Source organism: Narcine bancroftii, chromosome 3 (assembly GCF_036971445.1).
Source record: "Narcine bancroftii isolate sNarBan1 chromosome 3, sNarBan1.hap1, whole genome shotgun sequence".
Taxonomy (NCBI): Eukaryota; Metazoa; Chordata; class Chondrichthyes; order Torpediniformes; family Narcinidae; genus Narcine; species Narcine bancroftii.
The window spans coordinates 159,451,761-159,479,726 of NC_091471.1; the positions used below are offsets into that span (position 1 = coordinate 159,451,761).

A 27,966-nucleotide genomic window follows, 5' to 3' on the forward strand; every position below is an offset into this window, starting at 1 on the left:
TATCTTGTTCGCAGAACCTCCTATTCACTTCTGTAACCAACGAGTCCCCAGTTACCATCACTATCCTCTTCTCCCCCTTCCCTTCTGAGCTGGGGGCCAACCTCTGTGCCAGAGATGTGACCACCTCGACATCCCTGATAGATCGTTTCTCCTACCCTCCCTCCAACAGTATCTAAAACAGTACATTTGTTGTCGTGAGGAAAGGCCTCAGGGGTGTTCTGCACTATCTGACTCTTCTCCTTCCTTCTGACAGTCACCTAGTTATCTGTCTCCTGACTTTTAGGGGTGACTTCCTCCTTGAAACTCCTGTCTTTCACTACTTATGTCTCCCTAAGATCCACAGTTCATCCAGCTCTAGCTCCAGGTCCCTAACTCAGAGCTGCAGCTGGACGCACCTTTTGCAGGTGTAGTCATCAGGAACAAACGTGCTGTTCCTGACTTCCTCCGTCCCATAACCAGAGCATTGGACTGCCTCCATTTATTCCATGTACAGGGACAGGAGAATGTAGTGGTGCGCTAAAATAGTTCCTCGAGCCTGTTCTGCCAATCATTAATATTGTGGCTGTATTTTGTCCTTTTTGCAATCCCAACATCCCTAATTAATTGGCATCAAAGGATCTCAATCTTGAATTGATTTTTCAACCATCTCAATACTGGAGGGGGTGAATGCGAGAGATTCATAATCCTTTGAAGAAATCTTGTTCCATCCAAGTCCTGCGCTCCATCCTAAGACATTGTCTGTCAATACTTCATTCTACAACAAGGGGATACTCCTTTGAAGGAATATCTGGTGAATCATTCTCAGATTTGTATGAGATTGCTTCTCATTCTTCTATATGCCAGTGAATAAAAGATGTAATCTGCCCTGTAGGTTGATTGCCTTTGCAAGTAACAGATGAGATATGGTGCCTTTGTGATTGTTGATTTGACAGCTGTGGAATAATGGCAATGTACTTGACCCTCCAATGAGCAGAAGGCCTGTAAAATCATTGTTGATGGTTATAACCTTTCTGCTGTCATTGTAAGTAATTTTTTCCCAATGCCTTTATATTCACTTCTGACAATGTAACCTGATACAGATAATTTTCTTGAGAAACTGCGAAATTGGCCATGTAATTCTTCAAGTTCATTGTTACATCCTGTCAGCTCAGCAGATGGCACTGTGCTCCTGATACCCTACTTAAGCTGTGCATTCTGATGATATGTATTTTGAACAACTAGAGGTAGATACGAAATGGAGAAACTGTGGTGTTCTGCGCAGCTGACGAAAGCAGTCACCATACCAAAGGTGGTTAACAACTATTCGAATTCAGCGTGCACCCCTTTAAGGGCAGCGCGTGCGTGGTGACATCATAAAAGCTGCCCAGGGGCGCGCTGGAAGGGAGGCTGGAGTCAGGGAGAACCCCTAACGATGCCATCTTCCCATGGCTGCCCCGCCAAGTGGTGATACATGTGGGGCTGGTTCGCCATGAGCATGTCCTCCGCCACACAACCCCTCCCCCCCCCCCCCCCAGAATCGGCTACGTGTCCTGCCGCTTTGGTGGCTGGCCCTAGCGCTTGGGCACAGCTCTCTGCACCAGCTGTGATAAGTCCAAATGAGCAGCTTTTAAGTGGTCCACAGTAAAAAGTTCCTCCTTCCGCTCCCCCCCCCCCCCATATTGAGGGTGAAAGTCTCACCCGACCGCCGGATAACCTTATACGGCCCTTCGTATGGGCGCTGCAACGGGGCCCTCTGTGCTCCTCTCCGGACAAATACAAACCGGGCTGCATCCAGTTCCTTGGGTCTATGGGATGGTCGGGTGCCGTGGTGTGGTTGGCTAGTCTTTTGCGGAGGTCCGCTAGCAGCTCATCTTCTTTGGGCGTCGCATCAGCCTCTGGGCTGAAAAATTAGCCTGGTAGGGAGAGTGGCGCGCCATATACCATCTCCACCGACGACGCTTGCAGGTCTTCCTTGGGTGCCTTTCTGATCCCAAGGAGGACCCAGGATAACTCGTCTGCCCAGTCTGGGCCAGAAAGTCTTGCCATCAGAGCAGACTTTAAGTCTGCAACCCGTTAGACTGTGGGTGGTAGGCCATGGTGTGGTGGAATTTTACCCCTCAAAAGCTTCGCCAGCTGAATCCACAGCGCGGAGGTAAACTGGGCACCTCTGTCACTCGTGATGTGTGCCGGCACGCCAAAATGAGCGATCCACTGGCTGACCAGGGCTCTGGAACGCATCTCCACCGACGTCTCCGGATGGTTCCGGACATCTCATTGCTCTGTCCACTATCATAAAAAGGTAGCGCAACTCCTTGGACACCGGCAAGGGGCCCACGACATCCACGTGGATGTGCTGGAATCTCTGCGTTGCCGAGTCGAAATGTTGGATAGGGGCCTGTGTGCGCCTGTGAATTTTAGAAACATGGCACCTGGTGCAGTTCCGGACTAACTCCGCTGCCTCTTTTTTGAGCCCATGCCAGACGAATCGTTGCACCACCATCCTCACAGTTGCCTTTATTGAGGGATGAGCGAGATAGTGGATCGAGCTGACGACTCTCGCCCTCCACTCCTGCGGAACTACCGGGTGCGGTGGGCCAGTGGAGATGTCGCAGAGCAGCACCTGAGGGGAGTTGGGTAGCCGGATATCCTCGAGGTGCAGACCCAAGATGGCAGTCCTGAGGGCTTGTGTTTCGCTGTCGTGCTGTTGGGCCTGCGCCAGTTACAAGATACAATTCATCAACCTCGCAGCCAGCGGGAAGCTTGGCAATCCAGATTTTGATGCTCCTGTACCTCCTTCCTGATGGTAGTAGGTCAAAGATCCTGTGTGCTGGATGGTAGGGATCCTATTTAAGCAATGATCCTGGTGAAAGTCATCAGTAGAGGAAAGGGAGACCTACTAATCCTCTTAGCTATTTTATTGATTCTCCGTATTGATTTCTGGACTGATCCTTTGAATCTACTGTACTACGCAATATACAGCCATGCAGGACTCTCTCAATTGTGTTCCTGTGTAAAATGTTATCAAAATGGGGGCTGGTAGACTTGCCCTTCTCAACCTCCTTTGGAGGTGTGGCCACTGCTCCATTAGTGTCTGATAATAAAGGTTCAGATGTGGCTTGGGCATATGAAAGAAGATGAGAAATTTATTTACTCAGAATCTAAGTATTATACCTGGTTATTCTGCAAGCAGTCTAACAACTCTTAACATGCATACAAGTACACAAAGTAGAAGAGCAAGAGCACAATTACAATACAATTGCAGTGAAAAGAGCCTTACGGCTGCAGGGAAGAAACCTTTTCCATGATGGGAAGAGGAAGAAAAGAGGGTGTCTTGGGTGTGATGGGTCTTTCAGTACATCGGCTCCCTCTGAAAGCCATCAGGAAATGTAGACAGATGGAAGGGAAATTTGCGTAATGTTCTGAGTAATATTCATCACATTCTACAGCTTCTTTCAATCTTGTGCAGGACAACACATGTGTGATATTATCAGGCTTGAATACTTTCATACAATATGGAACAGAATAACACAGTACAGACCCTTCAGTCTGTGATCTGCTGACCTATGTCAACCTACTCCACAACAATTTAATTTTTTCATACCTCACACCCATAACCCTCCATTATTTTTGCATCCATTTGTTCATCTGAGTCTTTTGAATGTCCCTATTGTTGTACCTGGCTCCACCACCATTCCGACCAATGCATTCCAGTCACCCTTCACACTTTGTGTAAAAACATACCTCTGACTTTGCCCCTAAAGTTTCCTCCTCTCACCTTCAACAGATGTCCTCTGGTATTTGTTATTGTTGCCCCAGGAAATAGGTTCTGGGTATCCACCCTATCTCAGCTCATTATAATCTTATATTATTTCCATTGTCATCTCTCATCCTTTTTCCACTCCAAAGAGAAAAGCTCTGTGAACCTTGCCTCATAAAGCATGTTCTTCACTTTTGATGGTATAGATGCTGAATTTCCAAAGCTTCACTTGAGGGGTGTGACTGTTCAATCACAGAGTGCATATATTCCAGAGGATCATCCGTGAAGGACAGATAACTAAAGGGCACATTCCAGATTAGATTTTTTTAAATTGGCATTTGGATTTAAGTGTGACTAATTTGGAGGGATATGTCAACCAGGGCCCTTGAGATTAAGTACAGATTACAGTGAGGGGGGGGGGGGGGGAGGAAGGAAAACAATGAAAGGACATAGATGGATATAGGTGGGAAGGTAGAAGGGAAAAAAGCTGTGAAATGATAGGGGAATGGGTAAGTAAGGTGGGGAGCTGGAAGAAAGGAGACAGCCTTCCTTTTTATTCAGGTGCCTGCCTTTTGCTCATACCTTGATGAAGGGCTCAGGCCTGAAATGTTGGTTTCTCTTCCTTTCGGTGCTGTGTGACTTACTGAGTTTCTCCAGCATGTTTGTGCATTGCACTATAATCACAGTATCTGCAGACTTTCCTGTTTAAATCAATACGCTTCCTCAAAATCGAAATTGCAGGGGTTGTTCTTATCGATGTCAGATTTGATCATGGAAATCACTGACTCTACTCCTTCCTAAATAAAGGAGTAATGTGGTATATTAATTGAAGTTGGATGCAATTGCTAACTTAAACACAAGATGGTGATTTCATTTGGATTTCTTCCATCTTTTCCTTTCAATCACACATTTGCTGACTCAATCTAGGGTGTAGCCGTCACCATTATAAATCACACTGTGAATCTATTTTCATGTTCAAGGATTAAATGCTCCCAATGCTTGCCTGTTAATAAGGCCAATTCTCTGCAGGTGCCCTGGAGTCTGCAGGAATTAAAAGGTTAATCTCGAGGATACTGCTCATACAAACTTCTGAAGATTTTTTTTCCAGAGGCATTCCTCCTATAAACATTCATAATGAAGGGGAAATTAGACTGCTTGATTGATTGATCAGATAGAGAACTGGCTGTGGAGGGCAGATTAGTGTGGCAAGTGACCAAGTGGATGTCGGGCTGCAAGATGGGAAGGAGGGAGAACAGAGTGTGGCCGAAGTTGGATAAATATTTTAATATGTTGTCTGTTTATCAAGGCAACAACAAGTGTAGATGGAGTTATGGAGGGAAGGGGGTTGTGTGTGATGGTCTGAGTTGCATTCACATCCCTATGCAGAACTGAACACAATATTCCAAGTGTAGTCTCAACAGATTTTTATAGAGCTTGCGACTCTTGAACCCAATCCCCCGCTAATGAAGGCCAACACACCATACCACTCTCAATTTGAGCAGCATGGATGAGTTGGGCCAAATGGCCTGTTCTATGCTGTTTGATTCTATGTTGCTCTTTACTATTTTACTTTAATTATTTCTGGTTTTAATTTACTTATTTGCTATTTTTTAATAAATATTTTAATTCCTTCATTTTCAAATATTCATTAATGTCTGAATGTACCCACAAGCTTTAGAGATGATCCTGAAACTTTATGGCCACCCTAACATGGGGCAGCACAGTTGGCATAGCAGTTACTGCAATGCCAGAGATCAGGACCAGGGTTCGAATCCCACGCTGACTGTAAGGAGTTTGTATGTTCTCCCAGTGTCTGTGTGGGCTTTCCCTGGGGGTTCTGGTTTCTTCCCACTGTTCAAAACGTACTGGGGCTTGGGGGGGGGGGTTCGGGGGGGGGTGGGAGATAGGTTAAATTTAAACCTAGACCTTCAGTTAATTGGGTGTAATTGGAGGGCATGGGCCGAAATGCCCTGTTACTGTGCTGAATGTCTAAATTTAAAAATGATAAAAATGAACTGAACCCAAATTTCTTAAGTGCTGAGGTAAACTCAAGGTTCCATATTAGAGCAAGTTTCTGTACTAGTCTTGTAACTATTTTCCCACCATATCTATTTTAACAGCCATGACATTTGACTAAGCTTTACTTAACAGCATCATTAATAAGCTACACACAAAGGCATACATACCGTGATCTCGCTTCATACCCACTTCCCTGAGATTATTAGCATTGAATGACTGATGCATGTAAAGTAGGAGGAAACAATTAAATGGGCTTATGGCTGCCTCTCATCTTCACTATTTTAATATTTAAATTTAGACATGCCGTTCTGGCCCATGAGCCTATGCCACCCAATTATCCTATAACCCCTGTCCATTTTGAAGGGTGAGAGGAAACCCACCCAGACACAGGGAGAACGTACAAACTCCTTCCAGACAGCACCAGATTCAAACCTAGGTTGCCTGTGCTGTAACAGTGTTGCACTAACCACTTTGCTAACCGTGCCAGCCACAGTCAAGGATTGTGAATGAGGGCTGAAGTTACAATTTGAGTATTCAAACACTTAATGCAGTCAGAAGGAATCTTTCAGCCCATTACCATAATAGAGGAGGTAATTTATTCCATTTCAATGGATTTGATGTTGATAGTTTCCTGAAATTTTCTATTTTCAGGTATGAGAAGCTGATTTTGTTTCTTCTCAGCTTGGTTTGACATAATCCTGGCACTTGCTCCTATTGATTGTCTCCTTCAGTGGTTTGCCAACATCCAGCAATTTCATACAGAGGATGAATGCGCTTTGCCTCCTCTCACAGTACCAGAGACCCTGATTCAGGTGTGGTATTTGCACATTCTTACTGTGACTGAGTGGGTTTTCCCCGGGTACTCCAGTTTCCTCTCACACCAAAAAAAAATCTAGGGGGAATTGAATGTGATGCAATTGATGTGGGATTAATGTGAATGATGTTCAATGATTGGAATGGAATGGAGGCTGATTTACCCACTCTGACAACACAGAATTCCATTTTTTTTCTCTATATTGAATGTCTTAATAAGAAGCTCCTCTCAGATCTGAAACGTTGACAGTCTTTTACTTCCCACAGATGCTACATGACATGCTGAGCTTCCCCAACATGCTTGAGCTGAGTTCCCCAGCACTCGGCCCCAATGTCTCCAGATTCTTTTGTTTAACTCCATGATTATAAGATGGCATTATTGAAGTGGAGTTCATCCAACCCACATTCGCAGCCTTCATGATCACAGAGCAGCCTGAAACAAAAAGGTAGCAAAGTTTTAATCTTGTGCACAGCAAGCTCCGACAAAGAATGATGTGAGAAATGATGGTTTCCTCCCATGTTCCAAAGACCGATGGAATAAGAAGGTTAATTGGTCACATGGGTGTGTTGGGATGGTGTGGGCTCATGGGCTGGAAGGGCCTGTTACTGTGCTGCATCTCTAAATGGCATATTTTTCCAATACTGTTAGCAATAAATGTTGGCTTGGACAATGATTATCCTTGAATTTTGCTATGAGATTCAAAGAGGAAAATAGGAAATAATATATTTTCTGCAAGGCCTCCAACCACTGAAACCTTCCACCCACCTGTGGCAAAGTTGTGTCAGAAGAATAGAAAATAAATGAAAAAAACAAATAACCTGAAATTTAACAACGGGGTTGCAGAGGGGATCTGAGGGGTAAATTGTATGCCATAGTGTGATTGATATCTGGAAAATCAGATCGAATCACCATGTTTAGAAGACATTTAGAGAGGCATTTAAACATGCAAGGCTCGGAAGGAGATATCCCAATGCAGGCGCAAGGTATTAGTGTAGATGGGCAAAGGGTTAGCATGGATATGGTGGGCCAAAGGGTCTGTTACTCTCCTGTCCAAATAGATGGCTATCAATCACCAGTGGTTATTTTTGAAATTCTTTTTAGCCAAATCAAAGCACATTTAAAAAAAACCAAAAGAGATTAATTAGCAGAAAATGTATTAGAGAGGGAACAATACATCTATTGAAAGAAGTCAGCTCGTATTGCAATCTGCAGTAATTCAGAATTAATCTTTGGTATAATGGTGTGAGAAACAAGGGAGGAACAGTTTAAGGATATTAAAACAAATCTGATAATTTCCTTGGAATACTTTTGTTTTTTTTGTAATCAAAAATACTTAATATGTTGTCGTGTGGATTGTGGAGTCATGCGAGCTCTCCATCTGGAAGAAGTTACAAAAAAGATAGATGAAGGAAAGGCTGTGGATGTTGTCTACATGGTCTTTTGTAAAGCCTTTGATAAGGTCCCACATGGGAGGTTAGTTCAGATTGTTAAGACACTAGGTATCCATAGAGAGGTTGTAAACTAGATTTGAAATTGGCTGTGTGGGAGAAAACAGAGTGGTAGTGGATGGTTACTTTTCAGACTGGAGGCCTGGAAAGTGGTGTGCCTCAGGGATCCTCGAGGAGGAGGTGCATGGCTGAATGATGAGGTGGTAAGTACATAAAGTAAACTTACTGGTCAGGTTTAATTGGTAAAGGACCAATAAAAGGAGAGGAGGGACAAGGAACGGCCCAGCGAGTGAGTGGCACAGTGAAGGAGTAAGACTTCCAGGCTTTGGCTTAATAGGCTTTGGCGAAAGCAGGCAAAGAGAAAAGTAAACTGTATTATTTGCCTTTCTTAATAAGTTTAATATAGAATTTAAGCCATGCCTATGGGGTTAGTGCTCTGTTCTGGGTGTCAGATGTGGGAACCATGGGTGACTTCCACCCTCCCAAATGGCCACATCTCCAGCAGGTGCACCCAGATGCAGTTCCTTAAAAACCGAGTTGGAGAACTGGAACTGCAACTTGATAGAGAGAGTGAGGAGGTGGTTGATAGGGCCTTCACCCTCCCCAGTGGTCACACCTGCACTAGGTGCACTGGGATGCATCTCCTTAAGGACTAAATTAGGGAGATAGAATTGCAGCTTAATGACCTGTGGCTTGTTAGGGAGAGTGAAGAGGTCATTGATTGGACGTACAGGGAGGTAGTTACCCCTAGACTAGAGGTGACAGGTAAGTGGGCAACTGTCAGGGGAGAGAAGAAAAAAGCCAGGATAGTGGAGAGCACCCCTATGGCTATTCCTTTCATTTACAGGTATATTGTATTGGATGCTGCTAAGGGGGATGACCTGACAGAGGATGGCCACAGTGCAGAAGGCAAGGAAGAGAAATGCAGTGGTCATAGGGGACTCCATTGTCAAGGGTACAGACAAGGGATTCTGTGAGCCTGATAGATATACCCACATGGTGTGTTGCCTCCCAGATGACAGGGAGTGAGATATCTTAAATCAGGTCCAGGGTATTTGGAGAGGAGAGGGTGAGCAGCCTGATATCATGGTATATGTGGGTATCAATGACATAGATTAAAAAAAAATGGAGGAGGTCCTGAAGAGGTCCAGTGAGTTAGGATGGAAGCTAAGAGACAGGACTTCCAGGGTAGTGATCTCTGGATTACTACCTGTGCTGAGTGCAAATGGGGGCAAAAATGGAACGATCAGATGGATGAATGTGTGGCTGGGTTTCAGATTCTTAGATCATTGGGAGGCATGACCTCAACAAGCACAGGTTATACCTAAACCCAAAAGGGGCCAATATCCTGGCGGGCAGGTTTAATAGAGCTGTTGGGTATGGTTTAAACTAATTTGGCAGGGGGATGGGAACCTGAGTGATAGGGCAATGGATAGGAAAGAGAAAATAAGAAAAGTTCGGATAGGCAGTGAAATTTAAAGGGCAGAAGGATCGGAGACTATGGCCAAGTGCATCAGGTAACAAGGTCAAGGGTTTGGGGAGTAACAGATTAAAGGTATTATACATGAACGCACGAAGTATAAGAAATAAAATGGATGAGCTTGAGGCTCAATTGCATTTTGGAGGGTTTGATGTTATAGGAATAATGGACACATGGCTGCAGGAGGGCCAGGATTGGGAAATTAATATGCCAGGGTATGCGTCCTATCGAAAGGACAGATAGATGGGTAGAGGGGGTGGGGTGGTTCTGTTGGTGAGGAATGATTTTTCAATCCATTGAAAGGAGCAACATAAAAGCAGGTGGAGTAGAGTCTGTTTGGATAGAGTTGAGGAATTGCAAGGGGAAGAGGACTATAATGGGAGTCATACACAGGCCCCCAAACAGTAGCTTGGATATAGGAGGCACAATAAATCAGAAGTTTCGATTGGCATGTCAGGATGGTAATGATACAGTTGTTATGTATGATTTCAACATGCAGGGAAAATCTAGCTGGTGCGAGACTGCAAGAAAGTGAGTTTATAGAATATCTCCGGGATACATTCTTAGAGCAGCTTGTGATGGACCCCACCATGGGAAGACAATTCTGGATTTGGTGTTGGTAACAATGTGGATTTGATAAGGGACCTTGAAGTAGGGGAGCCACTAGGTAATAGTGACCATAATATGGTAAGTTTAATTTGCAATTTGAAAAGGAGAAGGAAAGAAAATTGGAAGTATCAGTATTACAGTTGAATAAAGGGGATTATGCAGCTATGAGGTATGAGCTCGGCAAAATACAATGGAAGGATACCCTGGCTGGGAGAACGGTGGAACAAAAATGGCAGGTATTTCTGGTCATTTTTCAGAAGATACAGGACCAGTTCTTTCCCAAGAGAAAGAAAGGTTCTAAGGTGAGAAAAGGGCAACTGTGGCTGACAAAGGAAGTCAAGACCAAGGAGAGGAAATATAATATAGCAAAGAGGAGTGGGAAGCTAGAGAATTGGGAAATCTTCAAAGAACAACAGAAGATAACTAAGAAAGTTATACAGGAGGAAAAAATGAGGTACAAGAGTAAACTAGACAATAATATAAAAGGGGATAGTAAAAGCTTCTTTAGGTATGTAAAGGCGAAAAATTAGCACCAAATTGGGCCCTTAGAAATGGGCAAAATTATTACAGGAAGCAAGAAAAAGGCTGACAAGTTTAACAGATACTTTGGATCTGTCTTCACCAGGGAAGATACAGGTAAAGGTCATATAGGGGGTAGAGGACCTGTGGTATCAAAGGAATTGATAGAAATTCCAACAGTAATGGAGGTATTGATGGAAATCCAGATTTGTAAGCATGTGGTCTTGAGCAAATTGAATGGACTGAAGGCTGATAAGTCCCTAGGACCTGATGCAGGTTAGGGAGATTGCTCTTGAAATTGTGGACACATTGGTTGACATTTTCTGATGTTCTATAGATACAGGAGAGGTCTCTGTGGATTGGAGGGTGGCTAATGTTGTTCCACTTTTTAAGAAGGAAGGGAGAGAACAGGCAATTACAGACCGGTTAACCTGACATCAGTAATGGGGAATATATTAGAATCTATTATAAAAGAAGAAATAACAGAACACTTAGACCAAAAAAAAGTATCATTCCAAGTCAGCATGGATTTCCGAAGGGAAAATCATGCTTGACTAATCTGAAATTTTTCGAGGATGTGACGAGGAGGGTGGACATGGGAGAGCCAGTAGATGTGGTGTACTTGGACTTTCAGAAGGCTTTTAATAAGTCCCACACAGGAGATTAGTACGCAAAATGGTATTCGGGATAGGGTGCTGACATGGATAGAAAATTGATTGACAAACAGGAAACGAAGTTGGGGTTAATGGGTCACTTTCAGGATGGCAGGATGTGACAAGTGGGGTCCCACAGGGCTTGGTGCTGGGCCCTCAGTTGTTTATCATATATATTAATGATTTAGTAAGGGGGTTATAAATAAATTATCAAATTTGCAAATGACACGAAACTGGGTGTCAGTGTGAAGTGTGGGGAGGATGTTATGAAAATGCAGGGGGACTTGGACATGTTAGGTGAGTGGGCAGATGCATGGAAGATGCAGTTTAATGAGAGACCACAGAAGACAATAGAAACAAGAAAGAAGAGGAGGAAAGGGCACCAAAGAAACAACAGATGGCTAACCCAGAGGAAGAAGAAGAGGAAGAATACAGTGAAATAGATAAAGGGAAAGGCAAGGTAAAGGATATACTTGCTCTTGTTAGAGGATACATGGAGTCATTTAAAGAATGGCAAACACAGGAATTCAATGATTTAAGAAGAAGAATAAACAACACAGAAGAGAAAGTGAATAAAATAGATATGACCTTAACAGAAATGGGGAAAAAAATGGACAAGATGGAAGAACGGGCAGTAGCAGCAGAAATGGAGGTAGAAGACTTAAAAAAGAAATTGGAGGAATCTAATAAAAAAACTAAAGAGACACAAGAACTACTAGCTCAAAAAATAGATATAATGGAAAATTATAACAGAAGAAATAACATAAAGATAGTGGGCCTTAAGGAAGATGAAGAAGGCAAGAATATGAGGGAGTTTATAAAAGAGTGGATCCCTAAGACCCTAGGATGTCCAGAACTACAGCAAGAAATGGAAATAGAAAGGGCACATAGAGCATTGGCCTCTAAACCACAACCACAACAAAAACCAAGATCTATTGTAGTAAAATTCCTAAGATATACTACAAGAGAAAAGGTACTGGAGAAGACAATGGAAAAAGTAAGAGAGGGCAACAAACCACTGGAGTATAAAGGGCAAAAAATCTTCATTTATCCAGATATAAGTTTTGAACTCCTAAAGAAGAGAAAAGAGTTCAATACAGCAAAGGCGATTTTATGGAAGAAAGGGTATAAATTTACACTGAAGCATCCTGCGGTATTGAAAATATTTATTCCAGGACAACAAAACAGACTGTTCTCGGATCCAGAAGAAGCACGAAAATTTGCAGAACAATTACAAAAATAGACTGAGGGATGAAGACGGGTAATGAGAGTAAAAATGATCACGATTGATATGTATGTGGGTAAAGACAAAAATAGACTGAGGGATGAAGACGGGTAATGAGGGTAAAAATGACCACGATTGATATGTATGCGGGTAAAGAGGTATAAGAGTGAATAGAGACAATGGGCATACGTGAAAGTATCTGTAATTAGAGGAAAACATAGATAGTATAGACAAGAATTAATAAGGGAAGGTAATGGAATAGAGAGAATAAGGAGAGAATTAAAAGAGTGACCTTTGTGACATATGAAAAGTGAAATCTTTTCTGGGGGGGGCTGGGTGGGGGAAAAGAGCGGTCACTGCAAAATCAGTTGACGCTTGCGAGTGGATTCGCAAATCCAAATGGAGAGGGGAGATGTGGTTGTCCGACAAGGGATAAAGGACAACTCAGGAGGGGAAGGGGAGATTGGGGATAAAGAAGATAGAAATAGGAGAATAAGGAAAATGTTGGATGTTGTAGGAATGTTGTCTGGTAAAGAGTTGAAAATAAGAAAACAGAAATGGAAAAGGAGGAAAGGTAATGATGGAAAAACGGAAAGAGAAGATAAACAAAATATAAAATGGCTACGCTGAACTATATGACTCTAAATATTAATGGAATACATAACCAAATTAAAAGGAAGAAACTACTAAATTTACTGAAAAAGGAAAAAATAGATATAGCATTTGTCCAAGAAACACACTTAACTGAATTGGAGCACAAGAAATTAAAGAGAGATTGGGTAGGACATGTAACAGCAGCATCGTATAATTCAAAAGCAAGAGGAGTGGCTATATTAATTAGCAAAAATGTGCCATTTAAAATAGAAGAGGAAATAATAGATCCAGCAGGGAGATATGTTATGATAAAATGTCAGATATATTCGGAGCTTTGGAATCTACTTAATATATATTCACCTAACGAAGAAGATCAAAAGTTTATGCGATATCTTTTTGAAGGTAGCTAATACGCAAGGGAACATACTAATAGGAGGGGATTTCAATCTGAATTTGGATCCAAATATGGATAAAACGGGGAAAAAAATTAACAGGAAGAACAAAGTAACCAAATTTATAATTAAATCAATGCAAGAAATGAAACTTGTGGACATATGGAGGAAACAAAACCCAAAAGAAAAGGAATACTCATACTACTCGACTAGACATAAAACATACTCAAGAATAGACCTATTTTTGTTATCAGCTAGTATGCGGATAGAGTAAGAAAAACAGAATATAAAGCGAGAATGCTATCGGACCATTCACCCTTAATACTGACAGTAAAGCTAGAGGACATCCCTCCAAGAATGTATAGATGGAGATTAAACCCCATGCTACTTAAAAGACAGGATTTTAGAGAATTTATTGAAAAACAATTAAAAATGTACTTTGAAGTAAATACGGAATCAGTGGAAGATAAGTTTATACTATGGGACGCAATGAAAGCATTCATTAGAGGACAAATAATAAGTTATGCAACCAAGATGAAGAAGGACTATAATCAGGAAACAGAGCAGTTGGAAAGGGAAATAGTAAACATAGAAAAAAAATTAGCAATAAAAGAACCAAAAGATACAACCAAAAGAAGAGAATTGGCGGATAAAAAAATAAAATATGAAACATTACAAACATATAAGGTGGAGAAGAATATAATGAAGACAAAACAGAAATATTATGAACTAGGTGAAAAAACACAAAATCTTAGAGACAGAGCAAACTAAGAAAATGGTATTGGCAACAAGGAAAAAAGACAAACAAATTACATATAATCCAAAAGAAATTAAGGAAAACTTCAGAGAATTCTATGAACAATTATACCGAACTGAAAACGAAGGGAAAGAAGGGAAAATAGATGAATTTTTGACTAAAATTGAACTACCAAAACTACAAATAGAGGAACAAAATAAATTAACAGAACCATTTGGAACAGTAGAAATACAAGAGATAATAAAAAAATTACCAAATAATAAGACACCAGGAGAGGATGGACTCCCAATAGAATTCTACAAAACATTTAAAGACCTAATAATACCGCCCCTCCTGGATGTAATCAACCAGATTGATGAGACACAAAACTTACCAGATTCATGTAAAACAGCAATAATTACAGTGATATTAAAACAAGGGAAAGATCCACTCTCACCAGCGTCATATAGACCAATATCTCTGCTAAACACAGATTATAAGATAATAGCTAAACTATTAGCAAACAGATTAGCAGAACAGGTACCGAAAATGGTAAATTTAGACCAAACTGGATTTATCAAAAAAAGACGCACAACAGACAATATTTGTAAATTTATTAACTTAATTCATGCAGTAGAAGGAAATAAAGCACCTGCAGTAGCAGTTGCTTTAGACGCAGAGAAGGCCTTCGACAGAGTAGAATGGAATTACTTGTTCAAAGTATTGCAAAAATTCAGTTTACCGGAGAAGTATATTAATTGGATTAAAGCATTATATAAGGGACCGTTAGCGAAAGTGACAGTAAATGGGCATGTATCAAAGCAATTTAACTTAAGCAGGTCAACGCGGCAGGGATGCCCACTATCACCATTATTGTTTGCGCTAGCTATAGAACCACTAGCAGAATCGATAAGAATAGATAATAATATAAAAGGAATAAAAATAAAAGACAGGGAATATAAAATCAGTCTATTTGCGGATGATGTGATAGTGTACTTAACAGAACCAGAACTATCAATAAAAGAACTATATAAGAAATTGAAGGAATATGGAGAAGTGTCGGGATACAAGATAAACGTAAATAAAAGTGAAGCAATGCCTATGAATAACGCGGATTTCTCAAAATTTAAGAAGGAATCCCCATTCAGATGGCAAATGCAGGCAATAAGATACCTAGGTGTACAAATAAACAAAAATCTAGGCCAATTATATAAACTCAATTACAATCCACTAATGAAAAAATTACAGGACGATTTAGAGCATTGGAAAGAGCTACCACTAACACTGATAGGAAGGATAAACTGTATTAAAATGAACATTTTTCCAAGGATACTATACTTATTTCAGGCATTGCCAATACAACTGACAGAAAAATTCTTCAAAGAGTTAAAGAAAATAATAAGGAAATTTTTATGGAGAGGGGGAAAACCGAGGATAGCACTAGATAAATTAACAGAATGGTATAAACAAGGAGGCTTACAATTGCCAAACTTCAAAAATTATTATAGAGCCGCACAATTAAGGTACCTATCAGATTTTTATCAAACAAGGGTAAAACCAGACTGGACGAGATTAGAATTAGATAAAATAGGGGAAAAGATACCTGAACACATATTATATAAATGGGACGAAAAATTGGTACAACATAGAACTTCTCCAGTATTACACCATCTCCTCAATATATGGAAGAAGATTCATGTAGAAAGAAATAAAACAAATTATCAATTACCAAAACTAATATTGACGCAAAATAAGCTACTCCCTTTTACAATAGACAACCTTTCCTTTAGAAAATGGGAAAAAAAAGGGATTAAAAGAATAGAAAATTGTTTTTCAGGAAGTAGATTCTTATCCTTTGAACAAATGAGAGATAAGTACAATATAACTGGAGATACAGCGCTGGCATATTACCAACTGAGATCCTACTTGAAAGATAAATTAGGAAGCAATTTGAGTTTACCAGAGGGAAGTAACCTTGAATATGTGATTACAGATACAATGTTAATCAAAAAATTTATAACAAATATGTATATTAAACTGCAAGAAAAGGAGAATGAGGAAACAAATGGTAAAACTAAACAAAAATGGGAACAAGATTTAAATATAAAGATAAAAAAGGAAACATGGGAGAAATTATGTTCTGGAACGATGAGAAATACAATAAATACGAGGCTGCGTATGATACAATATAATTGGTTACACAGACTATACATTACACCGCAAAAGTTAAATAAATGGCACCCAACAGTATCTGATAGATGTTTTCGATGTAAAAAAGAAAGGGGAACAACAATTCATGCAATCTGGACATGTGAGAGAGTAGAAAAATTTTGGGATGATCTCAATCAGATATTAAATAAAATAACAGAAAACAATATACCAAAGAATCCAGAGATCTTTCTCCTAAGTAACATAAAAAATAAAGAATTTGGAATTGACTTGGAAGATGCACAAAAAAGATTTGTTAAGATAGCCCTAGCCGTAGCAAAAAAATGTATTATGTCAACCTGAAAATAGGAAGATAATTTGAAAATACAACAATGGTATATAGAAATGAATAAATGTATTCCATTAGAAAAAATAACATATAGTTTAAGAAATAATATTGAAATATTCGAACAAGTATGGGAGCCTTACATTAAATACAATAGCGAAAACCTACCGGGGACAAACATTACCTAAGTTGATGGAAGGAGAAGGAAAGAAAAGAATGGACTCTGTAGAATTTCTGGTGTATTTTTGTTGAATGACAACATTGTCTGACTGAATTAATGCAACCTAGATTGTATACCTAAAATGGATGAGAGGGGGGTGGGGTGGGGGGTTGGCTTGGGAGGAGGGAGGGGGGGGGAGAAAAAGTTACTGTAAATGTGTGAAAAAGAAAAAGTGTATATCATGGCTATTGTGATTTATGGTGTGAAAAATAAAAAATTAAAAAAAAAAAGATGCAGTTTAATGTGGATAAATGTGAGGTTATCCACTTTGATGGCAGGAACAGGAAGGTAGATTATTATTTAAATGGAGTCAAGTTAGGGAGTGGGGAAGTGCAACGTGATCTAGGTGTACTTGTACATCAGTCACTAAAAGCTAGCATGCAGATTCAACAAGTTGTGAAAAAGGCAAATGGCATGTGAGCCTTCATAAAAAGGGGAATAGAGTATAGGAGTAAAGGTGTCCTTCTGCAGTTGTACAGGGCCCTGGTAAGACCACACCTGGAGCATTGTGTCCAGTTCTGGTCTCCTAATTTGAGGAAGGACATTCTCGCTATTGAGGGAATGCAGCATAGATTCACAAGGTTAGTTCTCAGGATGGCGGGATTGACGTATGCTGAAAGGTTGGATAAACTGGAGTTGTATATGTTGGAATTTAGAAGGATGAGGGAGATATGATTGAAGTATACAAGATTATTAAGGGATTGGACATGATAGAAACTGATTGCATGTTCCTGATGTTGGGGGAGACTAGGACTAGAGGCCATAGTTTAAGAATACAGGGAAGGCCCTTTAGCACAGAGATGAGAATTTTTTTTTTAACCCAGAGAGTTGTTGGTCTGTGGAATTCTTTGCCACAGAGAGTGGTAGAGGTGGGTTCTCTGGATAAGTTAAAGAGGGAGTTCGACAAGGTTCTTGTGGACACAAGAATTAAGGGTTATGGGGAGAAGGTAGGGACAGGGTACCAATAGTGGAAGATCAGCCATGATCTAAATGAATGATGGTGCTGGTTCGATGGGGTGAATGCCCTACTCTAGCACTTATTGTTTATTGACAATGAATGATGAAAAGAACACTAAAACTAATATAGTTTCAGGTTTAGAGATTGCTGGATGAAATAGCAATGTATTTTGCGACCTTCCAAGTATATATACTCAGAAGACTGTGCCTGTGAATAAGGAGAATATTCTATATCAGGATAATATCAAACAGTGGGCTCATCTAAAATATGTTTGCTTACCTAAGATTGATGCCAAGGTTGAGATGTTAATTTGATTAGATGTAGCAAAAGCTCTCAAACCTTTAGAAGTAATAAGGAGTCAAAATGATGGACCTCATGCCGTGAGTTGCTTGGATGGACGATTATCGGACCATAAGGAGGAAAAATGAATAATGATCAGTAGACGTTGAACGTGAATGTCAACACAATTTCAGTTGTGAAACTTAATGGTCTATGGGAACAACAGTTTAAAATTGATTTTTCTGAATGCCTCACAGATATTTTAAAACTTTCGAAGGAGAATAAAGAGTTTCTGGATTTACTTTAAAATTCTGTTAAACATGTTGATGGTCATTACTGTATAGCATTACCTTTGAGGAAGAGAAATTTGTATGCCAGATAATAAAATAATTGCAGAACAGCGCATGCTGAATTTAAAGAGAAAATTCAAGAGAAATTCTTCGTTTTATTTGGAATATACCAATATTATGTTGGATAAGATAACCAAGGGTTATGTGGAAAAGGTATCAGAAGCTATCTTGGAATGTAAAGAGGTAGAAACTGGTATTTATCTCATCATGGAGTTATACATCCACAAAAGAAGGCATTTGATTGTGGAGCATCATTTCAAGGAGTTTCATTGATTTTTCAACTTCTACAAGGTCCAGACTTAACTTGAATAGGGCACTCTGATAAGATTTTGTAAAGATCCTATTGTGATTGCTGCAGATATTGAAGCGATGTATCAACAAGTGAAAGTACCATCAGATGATTGTGAGTTTTTAACGATTGTTATGGCGCCCTAATGGGGGATTACAGTAAAGACATGATTAAGTACAGAATGACAGTTCATTTATTTGGAGCAACTTTGCCACCGAGTGGTGCAAATTCTGCTCTCAGGAAATGTGCTGAAGATAATGAAGAGCAATTTAGTTCTCAAGCTATAAACATCATCAGAAATAATTTCTATGTTGCTGATTGTCTTACTTCAGTGGCTTAAAAAAAACAAAGCAATAGATCTTTATCAAGAGTTCAAGGAGATCGGAGGAGTCACGTGATGGAGTAGTGGCCGGTAGGGGAACTCCAGAAAAGTTAAAAAAAGATAGAGAAAAAACAAAGGCACAAACATAAAAACCATAACAAAGTGAAAGTAAAAGTGTGGAGAAAATGGCAGCGAAGAAAGAAAAACCAAAAACAACGGGAAGAAAAGAAGAAGGAAAGACGTCGGAAGAAGGTGAAGGCCTTACCTGTACGAGGAGGCCCTCCGTGGAGAGAGAAGCCCGCTCCCTGAGGTCAGTCGAAGCCTCGAACTCGGGACTACAAAAATGGCTCACGGAGCCAAACAAAAGTGCGCAACCCCGGATGCGCAAATCCTCACGCATGCGCGATGCGCAAGACAAAAATAACACTGACGGGAGGGGGGACTAGCTGAGGAGTAGATCTCCACAGCTGAAACAGTCAACTACAACACAACAGCAAGAGGAAAACATAGAAAATAACGAGAACAAGAAGGAAGAGAATAAAAATAAGAAATCAAAGAAACAACAGATGACCAACCCAGGGGAAGAAGACAACACCAAGATACTTTTAATAAAAATAAGAAGAACAAAAATACCCAACAAAATAAAACAAACAACCCAACAAGAAAACCAGAAGAACAGAGGTAAAGGACACAGACCCTGGAGTGGACTCAGAAGAGGAGGAAGAACACAGAGAAATGGAAGATGAAGGGAAGGGCAAGTACATGGATATTTTATTTTAAAGAATATATGGAAACAGTAAAAGAATGGCAGTCACAAGAATTCAGTGAAATAAAAAGAAGAATAAAAAGTACAGAAGAAAAAGTGAATAGATTAGAGATGATCGTGACAGATATAGGAAAAAGAGCCATACAAATGGAAGTAGATGACTTAAAAAAGAAATTAGAAGAATCTGATAAAAAAGTTAGAGTTACAGGAGCTGTTAGCTCAGAAGATAGATATAATGGAAAATTATAATAGAAGAAACAATATAAAGATAGTGGGCCTTACGGAAGATGAAGAAGGCAAAAATATGAAAGAATTTATAAAAGAATGGATCCCCAGGGTCCTAGGAAGACCAGAATTACAGGAAGAAATGGAAATAGAAAGGGCACACAGAACATTAGCCCCTAAACCACAACCACAACAAAAATCAAGATCCATTCTAGTAAAATTCCTAAGATATACAAGAGAAAATATATTGGAGAAGGCAATGAAAAAAATAAGAGAAGACAAAAAACCACTGGAATACAAGGGTCAAAATTTTTTTTTCTATCTAGATATAAGTTTTGAACTCCTGAAGAAGAGGAAGGAGTTCAATGCAGCAAAAACGACCCTATGGAAAAAAGGTTATAAATTTATGTTAAAATAGTTATTCCGGGGCAGCAAAGCAAACTATTCTCGGATTTGGAAGAAGCACGAAAATTTGCAGAACAACTACAAAACAGACAGAGAGATGAAGAGATGTAACAAGAATAAAAATGACAACAAACTATGTGTGTGTGTATGTATGTATGTATATATATATGTATGTATGTATAGGTAAGAACTAAGAAGGGAAAGAAAGGGAAGAAAGGAAGTAAGGAGGGTATTAAGAGAGTGACCTTTGTTATATATGAAGATTAAAATCTTTTCTGGGGGGGCTGGGTGGGGAAGAATTAGAGTCACTGCGAAATCAGTTGACACTTGCGAGCGGATTCGCAAATCCAAATGGAGAGGGGAAATGTGGTTGCTCGACAAGGGACAAAGGGCAACTCAGAAAGGGGAGGGACTATTGGGGTTAAAGGAATTTTAGATATGAGAATAGTAGAAATATTTTATGTTTTAGAAATGTTGTCTTATAATGTGTTCAAAAAAAGAAAGCAGAAATGGATAAGAAGGGAAGGTGGTGATGAGGAAACGAAAAGGAATGATAAACAAAGTATGAAATGGCTATGTTGAACTATATGACTTTAAATATTAATGGAATACATAACCAAATCAAAAGGAAGAAACTGTTAAATTTACTGAAAAAAATAAAAAATTGATATAGCATTCGTACAAGAAACACATCTAACTGAAGTGGAACACAAGAAATTAAAGAGAGATTGGATAGGACATGTAACAGCAGCATCATATAATTCAAAAGCCAGAGGAGTAGCTATATTAATCAATAAAAATGTACCAATCAAAATAGAAGAGGAAATAATAGATCCAGCAGGGAGATATGTAATGATAAAATGTCAGATATATTCAGAATTTTGGAATTTACTCAATGTATATTCACCTAATGAAGAAGATCAAAAAATTATGGAAGATATCTTTTTGAAGATAGCAGATACGCAAGGGAACATACTAATAGGAGGGGATTTTAACCTTAATTTGGACTCAAACATGGATAAAACTGGAAAAACAACTAACAGAAAGAACAAAGTAACCAAATTTATAATTAAATCGATGCAAGAAATGCAACTTTTGGATATATGGAGGAAACAACACCCAAAGGAAAAGGAATATTCATACTATTCGGGTAGACATAAAACATACTCAAGGATAGACCTATTCCTGTTATCAGCCCACATTCAAGGGAGAGTTAAGAAAATGGAATATAAAGCTAGACTATTATCGGACCATTCACCCCTGTTATTGGCAATAGAGCTAGAGGTCATCCCACCAAGAATGTATAGATGGAGATTAAACTCCATGCTACTTAAAAGACAGGATTTTAGAGAATTCATTGAACGACAAATTAAAATGTACTTTGAAATAAATACGGAATCAGTGAAAGATAAGTTTATACTATGGGACGCAATGAAAGCGTTCATCAGAGGGTAAATAATAAGTTATGTAACTAAGATGAAGAAGGACTACAATCGGGAAACAGAACAGTTGGAAAAGGAAATAACAAATATAGAAAAAGAATTAGCAATAAAGGAAGACACAACTAAAAGAAGAGAATTGGCAGTTAAAAAAATAAATTATGAAACACTACAAACATATAAGGTGGAGAATAACATAATGAAGACAAAACAGAAATATTATGAGCTAGGAGAAAAAACGCACAAAATTCTAGCGTGGCAGCTTAAGACAGAACAAGCTAAAAGAATGGAATTGGCATTAAGGAAAAAGGACAAACAAATTATATATAATCCAACGGAGATCAATGAAAACTTCAGGGAATTCTACGAGCAATTATATCAAACTGAAAATGAAGGGAAAGAAGACAAAATAGATGAATTTCTAACTAAAATTGAACTACCGAAATTACAAACAGAGGAGCAAAATAAATTAATAAAACCATTTGAAATAGAAGAATTACAGGAGATATTAAAAAATCTACTGAAAAATAAAACACCAGGAGAGGATGGATTCCCAATAGAATTCTATAAAACATTTAAAGACTTATTAATTCCTCCCCTTCTGGAAGTAATCAACCAGATTGATAAAGCACAAAGCATACCAGATTCATGCAAAACAGCAATAATTACAGTAATATCAAAGACAGGGAAAGATCCACTTGCACCAGCGTCATATAGACCAATATCTTTACTTAACACAGATTATAAGATAATAGCTAAACTATTAGCAAACAGATTGGCCGACTATGTACCAAAAATAGTAAATCTAGACCAAACTGGATTTATTAAAAAAAGACAATATCTGTAAATTTATTAACTTAATTCATGCAGTAGAAGGAAATAAAACTCCAACAGTAGTGGTTGCTTTAGACGCAGAGAAGGCCTTTGACAGAGTCGAATGGAATTATTTATTCAAAGTACTACAAAAATTCAGCCTACCAGAGAAATATATTAATTGGATTAAAGCATTATATAAGGGGCCATTGGCGAAAGTGACAGTAAATGGATATATATCAAAACAATTTAACTTAAGCAGATCAACAAGGCAGGGATGTCCACTATCTCCCTCACTGTTTGCTTTAGCTATAGAAACACTAGCAAAACTAATAAGAACAGAAAATAAAATAAAAGGGATAAAAATAAAAGAAGGAATATAAAATCAGTCTATTTGCAGATGACGTTATAATATACTTAACAGAACCAGAAATATCAATAAAAGAATTACATAGGAAATTGAAAGAATATGGAGAAGTATCGGGGTACAAGATCAACGCAAATAAAAGTGAAGCAATGCCAATGAATAATGCGGATTTCACAAAGTTTAAGAAAGAATCGCCATTTAGATGGCAAACACAAGCAATGCAATACCTAGGTATACAACTATATAAAAACCTCGGCCATCTATATAAACTCAATTACCATCCATTAATGAAAAAATTACAAGACGACTTAGAGCATTGGAAAGACTTACCACTAACAGTGATAGAAAGGATAAACTGTATTAAAATGAACATTTTCCCAAGGATACAATACCTATTTCAGTCATTACCAATACACCTAACAGAGAAATTCTTCAAGGAGTTAAAGAAAATAATAAGGAAATTCTGATGGAAAGGGGGGAAACCGAGGATAGCACTAGATAAATTAACAGAATGGTACAAACAAGGAGGCTTACAACTACCAAACTTTAAGAATTATTATAGAGCCGCACAATTAAGATACCTATCAGATTTTTATCAAACAAGGGAAAAACCAGATTGGACCAGATTAGAACTATATAAAATAGGGGAGAAGATACCTGAACATATACTATATAAATGGGATGAAAAATTGGTGCAACGTAGGAATTCACCGGTATTGCATCATCTGCTCAACACTTGGAAGAAGATTCATGTAGAAAGGAATAAAACAAATTACCAACTACAAAAACTAATATTGACGCTAAATCAGTTAATCCCTTTCACAATAGATAACCTTTCCTTTAGAGAATGGGAGAGAAAAGGGATCAAAAGAATAGAAAATTGTTTTTCGGGAAATAAATTATTGTCCTTTGAACAAATGAAGGATAAATATAACTCACAATACAATGTTTGCATACTACCAACTGAAAACCTACTTGAAGGACAAATTGGGAAACAGTCTGAGGTTACCAGAAGGAAGCAATTTTGAATATGTGATTACAGACACAATGAGAATTAAAAAGTTTGTAACAAACATGTACATCAAACTGCAAGAAAAGGAGAACGAGGAAACAAACGGTAAACCTAAACAAAAATGGGAATAAGATCTAAACATAAAGATAAAGAATGAAACATGGGAGAAGCTATGCTCCGGAACTATGAGAAATACAATAAACACGAGGTTACGCATGATACAATATATCTGGATACACTGGCTATACATCACACCTCAAAAGTTAAATAAATGGGACCCAACAGTATCAGACAGATATTTTCGCTGTAAAAAGGAAACGGGAACAACAATTCATGCAATTTGGGCATGTGAGAAAGTGAAAAAATTTTGGGAAGATCTAAACAAGATATTAAATAAAATCACAAAAAGCAATATACCAAAAAACCCAGAGATATTCCTCCTAAGTAATATAAGAAACAAAGAATTTGGACTGATTTGGATGGAGCACAAAAAAGATTTGTTATGATTAGCTGTAGCAAAAAAATGTATTATGTCAACCTGGAAATTAGAAGACAACTTGAGAATACAATGGTGTATAGAAATGAATAAATGTATTCCATTAGAAAAAATAACATAATTTAAGAAATAACATTACAATATTCGAACAAATATGGGAGCCATACATGAAACACAATAGAGAAATCCTACCGTGGACTTCCACCACCTAAAATGACAGAAGGAGAAGATAATGAAAAGAACTGACTCAGTAAAATTTCTAGTTTATTTTTATTAAAATAACAGGTTTAATGCATCTTATAGATTGAAGTTTAAATAAATGGGAAAGGGAGTGAGGGAAGGAGGGAAGGGAGGGGGAAAAGGGGAGAAAACGATACTGTATATATTTAAGAAGAAAAATGTCTGTATGTATCTTGGTCAATATGGTTTATAGTTTGAAAAATAAAAAAATTAAAAAAAGAGTTCAAGGAGATCGAAATTCAGAATATTGCAGCTCACACCTTGGAACATGACACTTTGAAATTAGGATATATTAGAATAAAGAAAGTGTCGTCTATAAGGGGGAACTTCTTCACTCAGTGGTGTGAGTGTGGAATGAGCTGCCATCTGATGTGGTAAATGTGGGCTTGTCCTAAAGTTTTAAGAATAAATTGGATAGATACATGAATGGGAGAGTTCTGGAGGGTTATGAAATGGGAGCAGGTCATTGAGATTAGCAGAATAATGGTTGGCCCAGACTAGAAGGGCCAAAGTGTGTTTTTCTGAGCTGTAGCCTTCTCTGGTTCTAAGAAAGGATGATCATGAGAGTAAGATTATGAGTAGTTAAGATAGGGTGGATAGTCAACATCCTTTTCCTGGGGTGACAATAGCAAATTCCAGAGGATATCTGTTTAAAATGAGTGGTAGAAAGTTCAGGGGAGATGACAAAGGTGGGCATCTTTTTTAAAAAGCACAGTAGTCGGTAGCATTGCCAGGGATGGTAGTGGAGGCTGGTATAATAGGGATATTCAAAAGCATCTTGGATGGGCACATGGATGTGAGAAAAATAGAGTGTTATGGGTGTGAGGGGGAAGATTAGATTGTTATTGAGTAGGTTTACTTAGATCTGGGGTCTATACCAGTTGTTCTCAACCTTTACTTTCCACTCACATACCACTTTAAGTAATCCCTATGTGCTCTGTGATTAGTAAGGAATTGCTTAATGTGGTATGTGGGTTGAAAGAAAAAGTTTAAAAACCACTGTTTTAATTATACATCATTAACTAGTTATGTGCACAGTTTCATAACTCCAAAGGACCACCTTAAGCAATCCCTTACTAATCACAGAGCATAGCAATTACCTCAAGTGGTATGTGAATGGAAAGAAAAAGGTTGAAAACCACTGGCCTATACTGTTCTGTTATATTTGGGGAAAACCAATTTCACTTAAATAAGATAGGACATCTACGTGGAGAAGGAATCATTCAAAAGGGAAAAAGAGATCAGGACAATTTTCCTGTAAAGGTTGAACCCACTGATAACAAGTTCAGGGTACACAGGATGATGAGGGATATCAAGAACTGAATGATACTTCACAAAAATAGATTTGTATCTAAAAAAAAATGGTACGTGATTGGAAAATTTTAAGATGATTTTTGTGATCAACGGCTCAAAATCCATAAATACACTCAAAGGTTTTTAAGAAGCAAAATCTTCATTTTCCAGTGATATCAGTGCAGACAGGATTGAGACAAATCCAAAGGCATTTTATCAGTGTATTAAAGCCAAAGGTATAATCAGGGAAAGAGGACAAGAGACAAACCGCGCAGAGCCAGAAGGTGTTAGTGAGGTCTTCAATTAATAATTTTCAATGGTCTTCACAAAGGAATGAGAGATTGTCATCCGAAGATTCCATGAAATTCTATTGCAAGTTCTTGATCAAGGTACTTGATCTCTTAGCACAAGACACAGCAGGGGAATTAGGCCATTTGGCCCACTGTGTCTGCCCCACTATTCCAGCATGGCTGATATACATCCTTTTCAACTCCATTCTCCTGCCTTCCCCTGTAACCTTCAATTCCTTTCCTGATCTCGAACGTATGTATCTCTGGCTTAAATATCCCCAGTGACTTGGCCTCCACAGCTATTCGCGGCAACGAATTCCACAGATGCACCACCCTCTGGATAATGAAAGTCCTCCTCATCTTATACTATACCATCCACTGATTGTACATATACAACCCGACAAAACAGTGTTACTCTGGACCACGGTGCGCACACATACACAATCATCACATATAAACACGAAGCTATGAATTAAAATAAATATATAAATATTATGTAATTATTTACTTAGTTACAGAATACCTTTTTTGTTGCAATGCTGAGAAAGGACACCAATGCTTTAAATTTTCTAAAATGAGGAAGGAAGTTTGGCATGTTCCCCTGTTCCTCAACGTCCACAGGTGTACTGTTGAAAAGAGACTTGCTGGACCCCGGTGTTGGAGAGGAGCTGCTTTGCTCAAGACCCGGAGAAGCGGCAAAAGGTGGTGAATGCAGGTCAGAACCTCATGCCAACTTCCCTCCATCTTTACCTGCTGCCCAGAAGGATCCATCACATTCAGATATTTTTCTCCCTGCAGAGTGCGAAATCGAACACCAACAAGATTAAAGGCAGTGTCTTCCCTGCAGCCATCAGGCTCCTGAAGGAACCCCACCACAATGCTCTCACGCCCCCTGCTCATCGAACGTTAGAGATGACCTGCTATGCTGCTCGCAGAAGAACTGTTCTCACTCTGCGGGGTATTTCGTAACAAATAAATAAACACTTCACATCTTCTCCTCGGTCTCACGATTCCCCGCACGACTGGTCCTCGATTTCCCTCCACCAGTCACAATCTCCAGCGCTCCATCCCGCTCCCCGGAAGTCCCGCCCCGCTGCACTCGGGGATCCTGCCTGTTCCCGAGACGGGAGCTGCGATCCGCGGCGCTGCTCCCTGTAACATTGTATCGGCGGATCGTGCCTGTTCCCGGGACGGGGAGCTGGGACCAGCGGCGCCTGCAGCGCTCCACCCTGCTACATTGTATCGGGGGCGCCCTCGTTGCCTTCATGAGCAGCGCAAGATGTCAGGGAAACATTACAAAGGGCCTGAAGTCAGCTGCTGCATCAAGTATTTCATTTTCGGCTTTAACATTATATTCTGGGTGAGTAAGTTCGTGTTACTGCAACAGCAGAAAAGAAATGTGTTGTTGGAAGGAGAAGGGGGAGGGAGAGAGAGAGGGGAGGCGAGGGGAGAGGAGGTGAGGGAGAGGGGAGGTAAGGGCAGA

At 39.2% G+C, this 27,966-nt stretch overlaps 1 protein-coding gene and 2 long non-coding RNA genes across 4 annotated transcripts in view; 2 read left to right on the plus strand and 1 right to left on the minus strand.

Moving 5' to 3' along the window:
- LOC138757781 (uncharacterized) overlaps positions 1-27,245 on the plus strand; it is a 40,528-nt gene extending 13,283 nt beyond the window's left edge. Inside the window, exons 2-4 of the long non-coding RNA XR_011353879.1 lie at positions 6,407-6,567; positions 6,836-7,014; positions 27,105-27,245. This is a non-coding gene — a long non-coding RNA (uncharacterized lncRNA). The remainder of the gene's footprint in view (positions 1-6,406; positions 6,568-6,835; positions 7,015-27,104) is intronic.
- LOC138757782 (uncharacterized) lies at positions 6,805-27,917 on the minus strand. Its single transcript, XR_011353880.1, has 2 exons — positions 27,007-27,917; positions 6,805-7,001 (listed from the first exon to the last, which is right to left on the minus strand). It is a non-coding gene; the product is annotated as an uncharacterized lncRNA (long non-coding RNA).
- Positions 27,433-27,966, plus strand: part of LOC138757779 (tetraspanin-5) — a 116,309-nt gene continuing 115,775 nt past the window's right edge. The window contains exon 1 of one of the 2 annotated variants that reach the window (XM_069925673.1): positions 27,433-27,843. In XM_069925673.1, coding sequence (XP_069781774.1) covers positions 27,763-27,843 — 81 coding nt within the window. In that variant the 5' untranslated portion in view covers positions 27,433-27,762. The remainder of the gene's footprint in view (positions 27,844-27,966) is intronic. The other variant, XM_069925671.1, reaches the window with a different exon arrangement.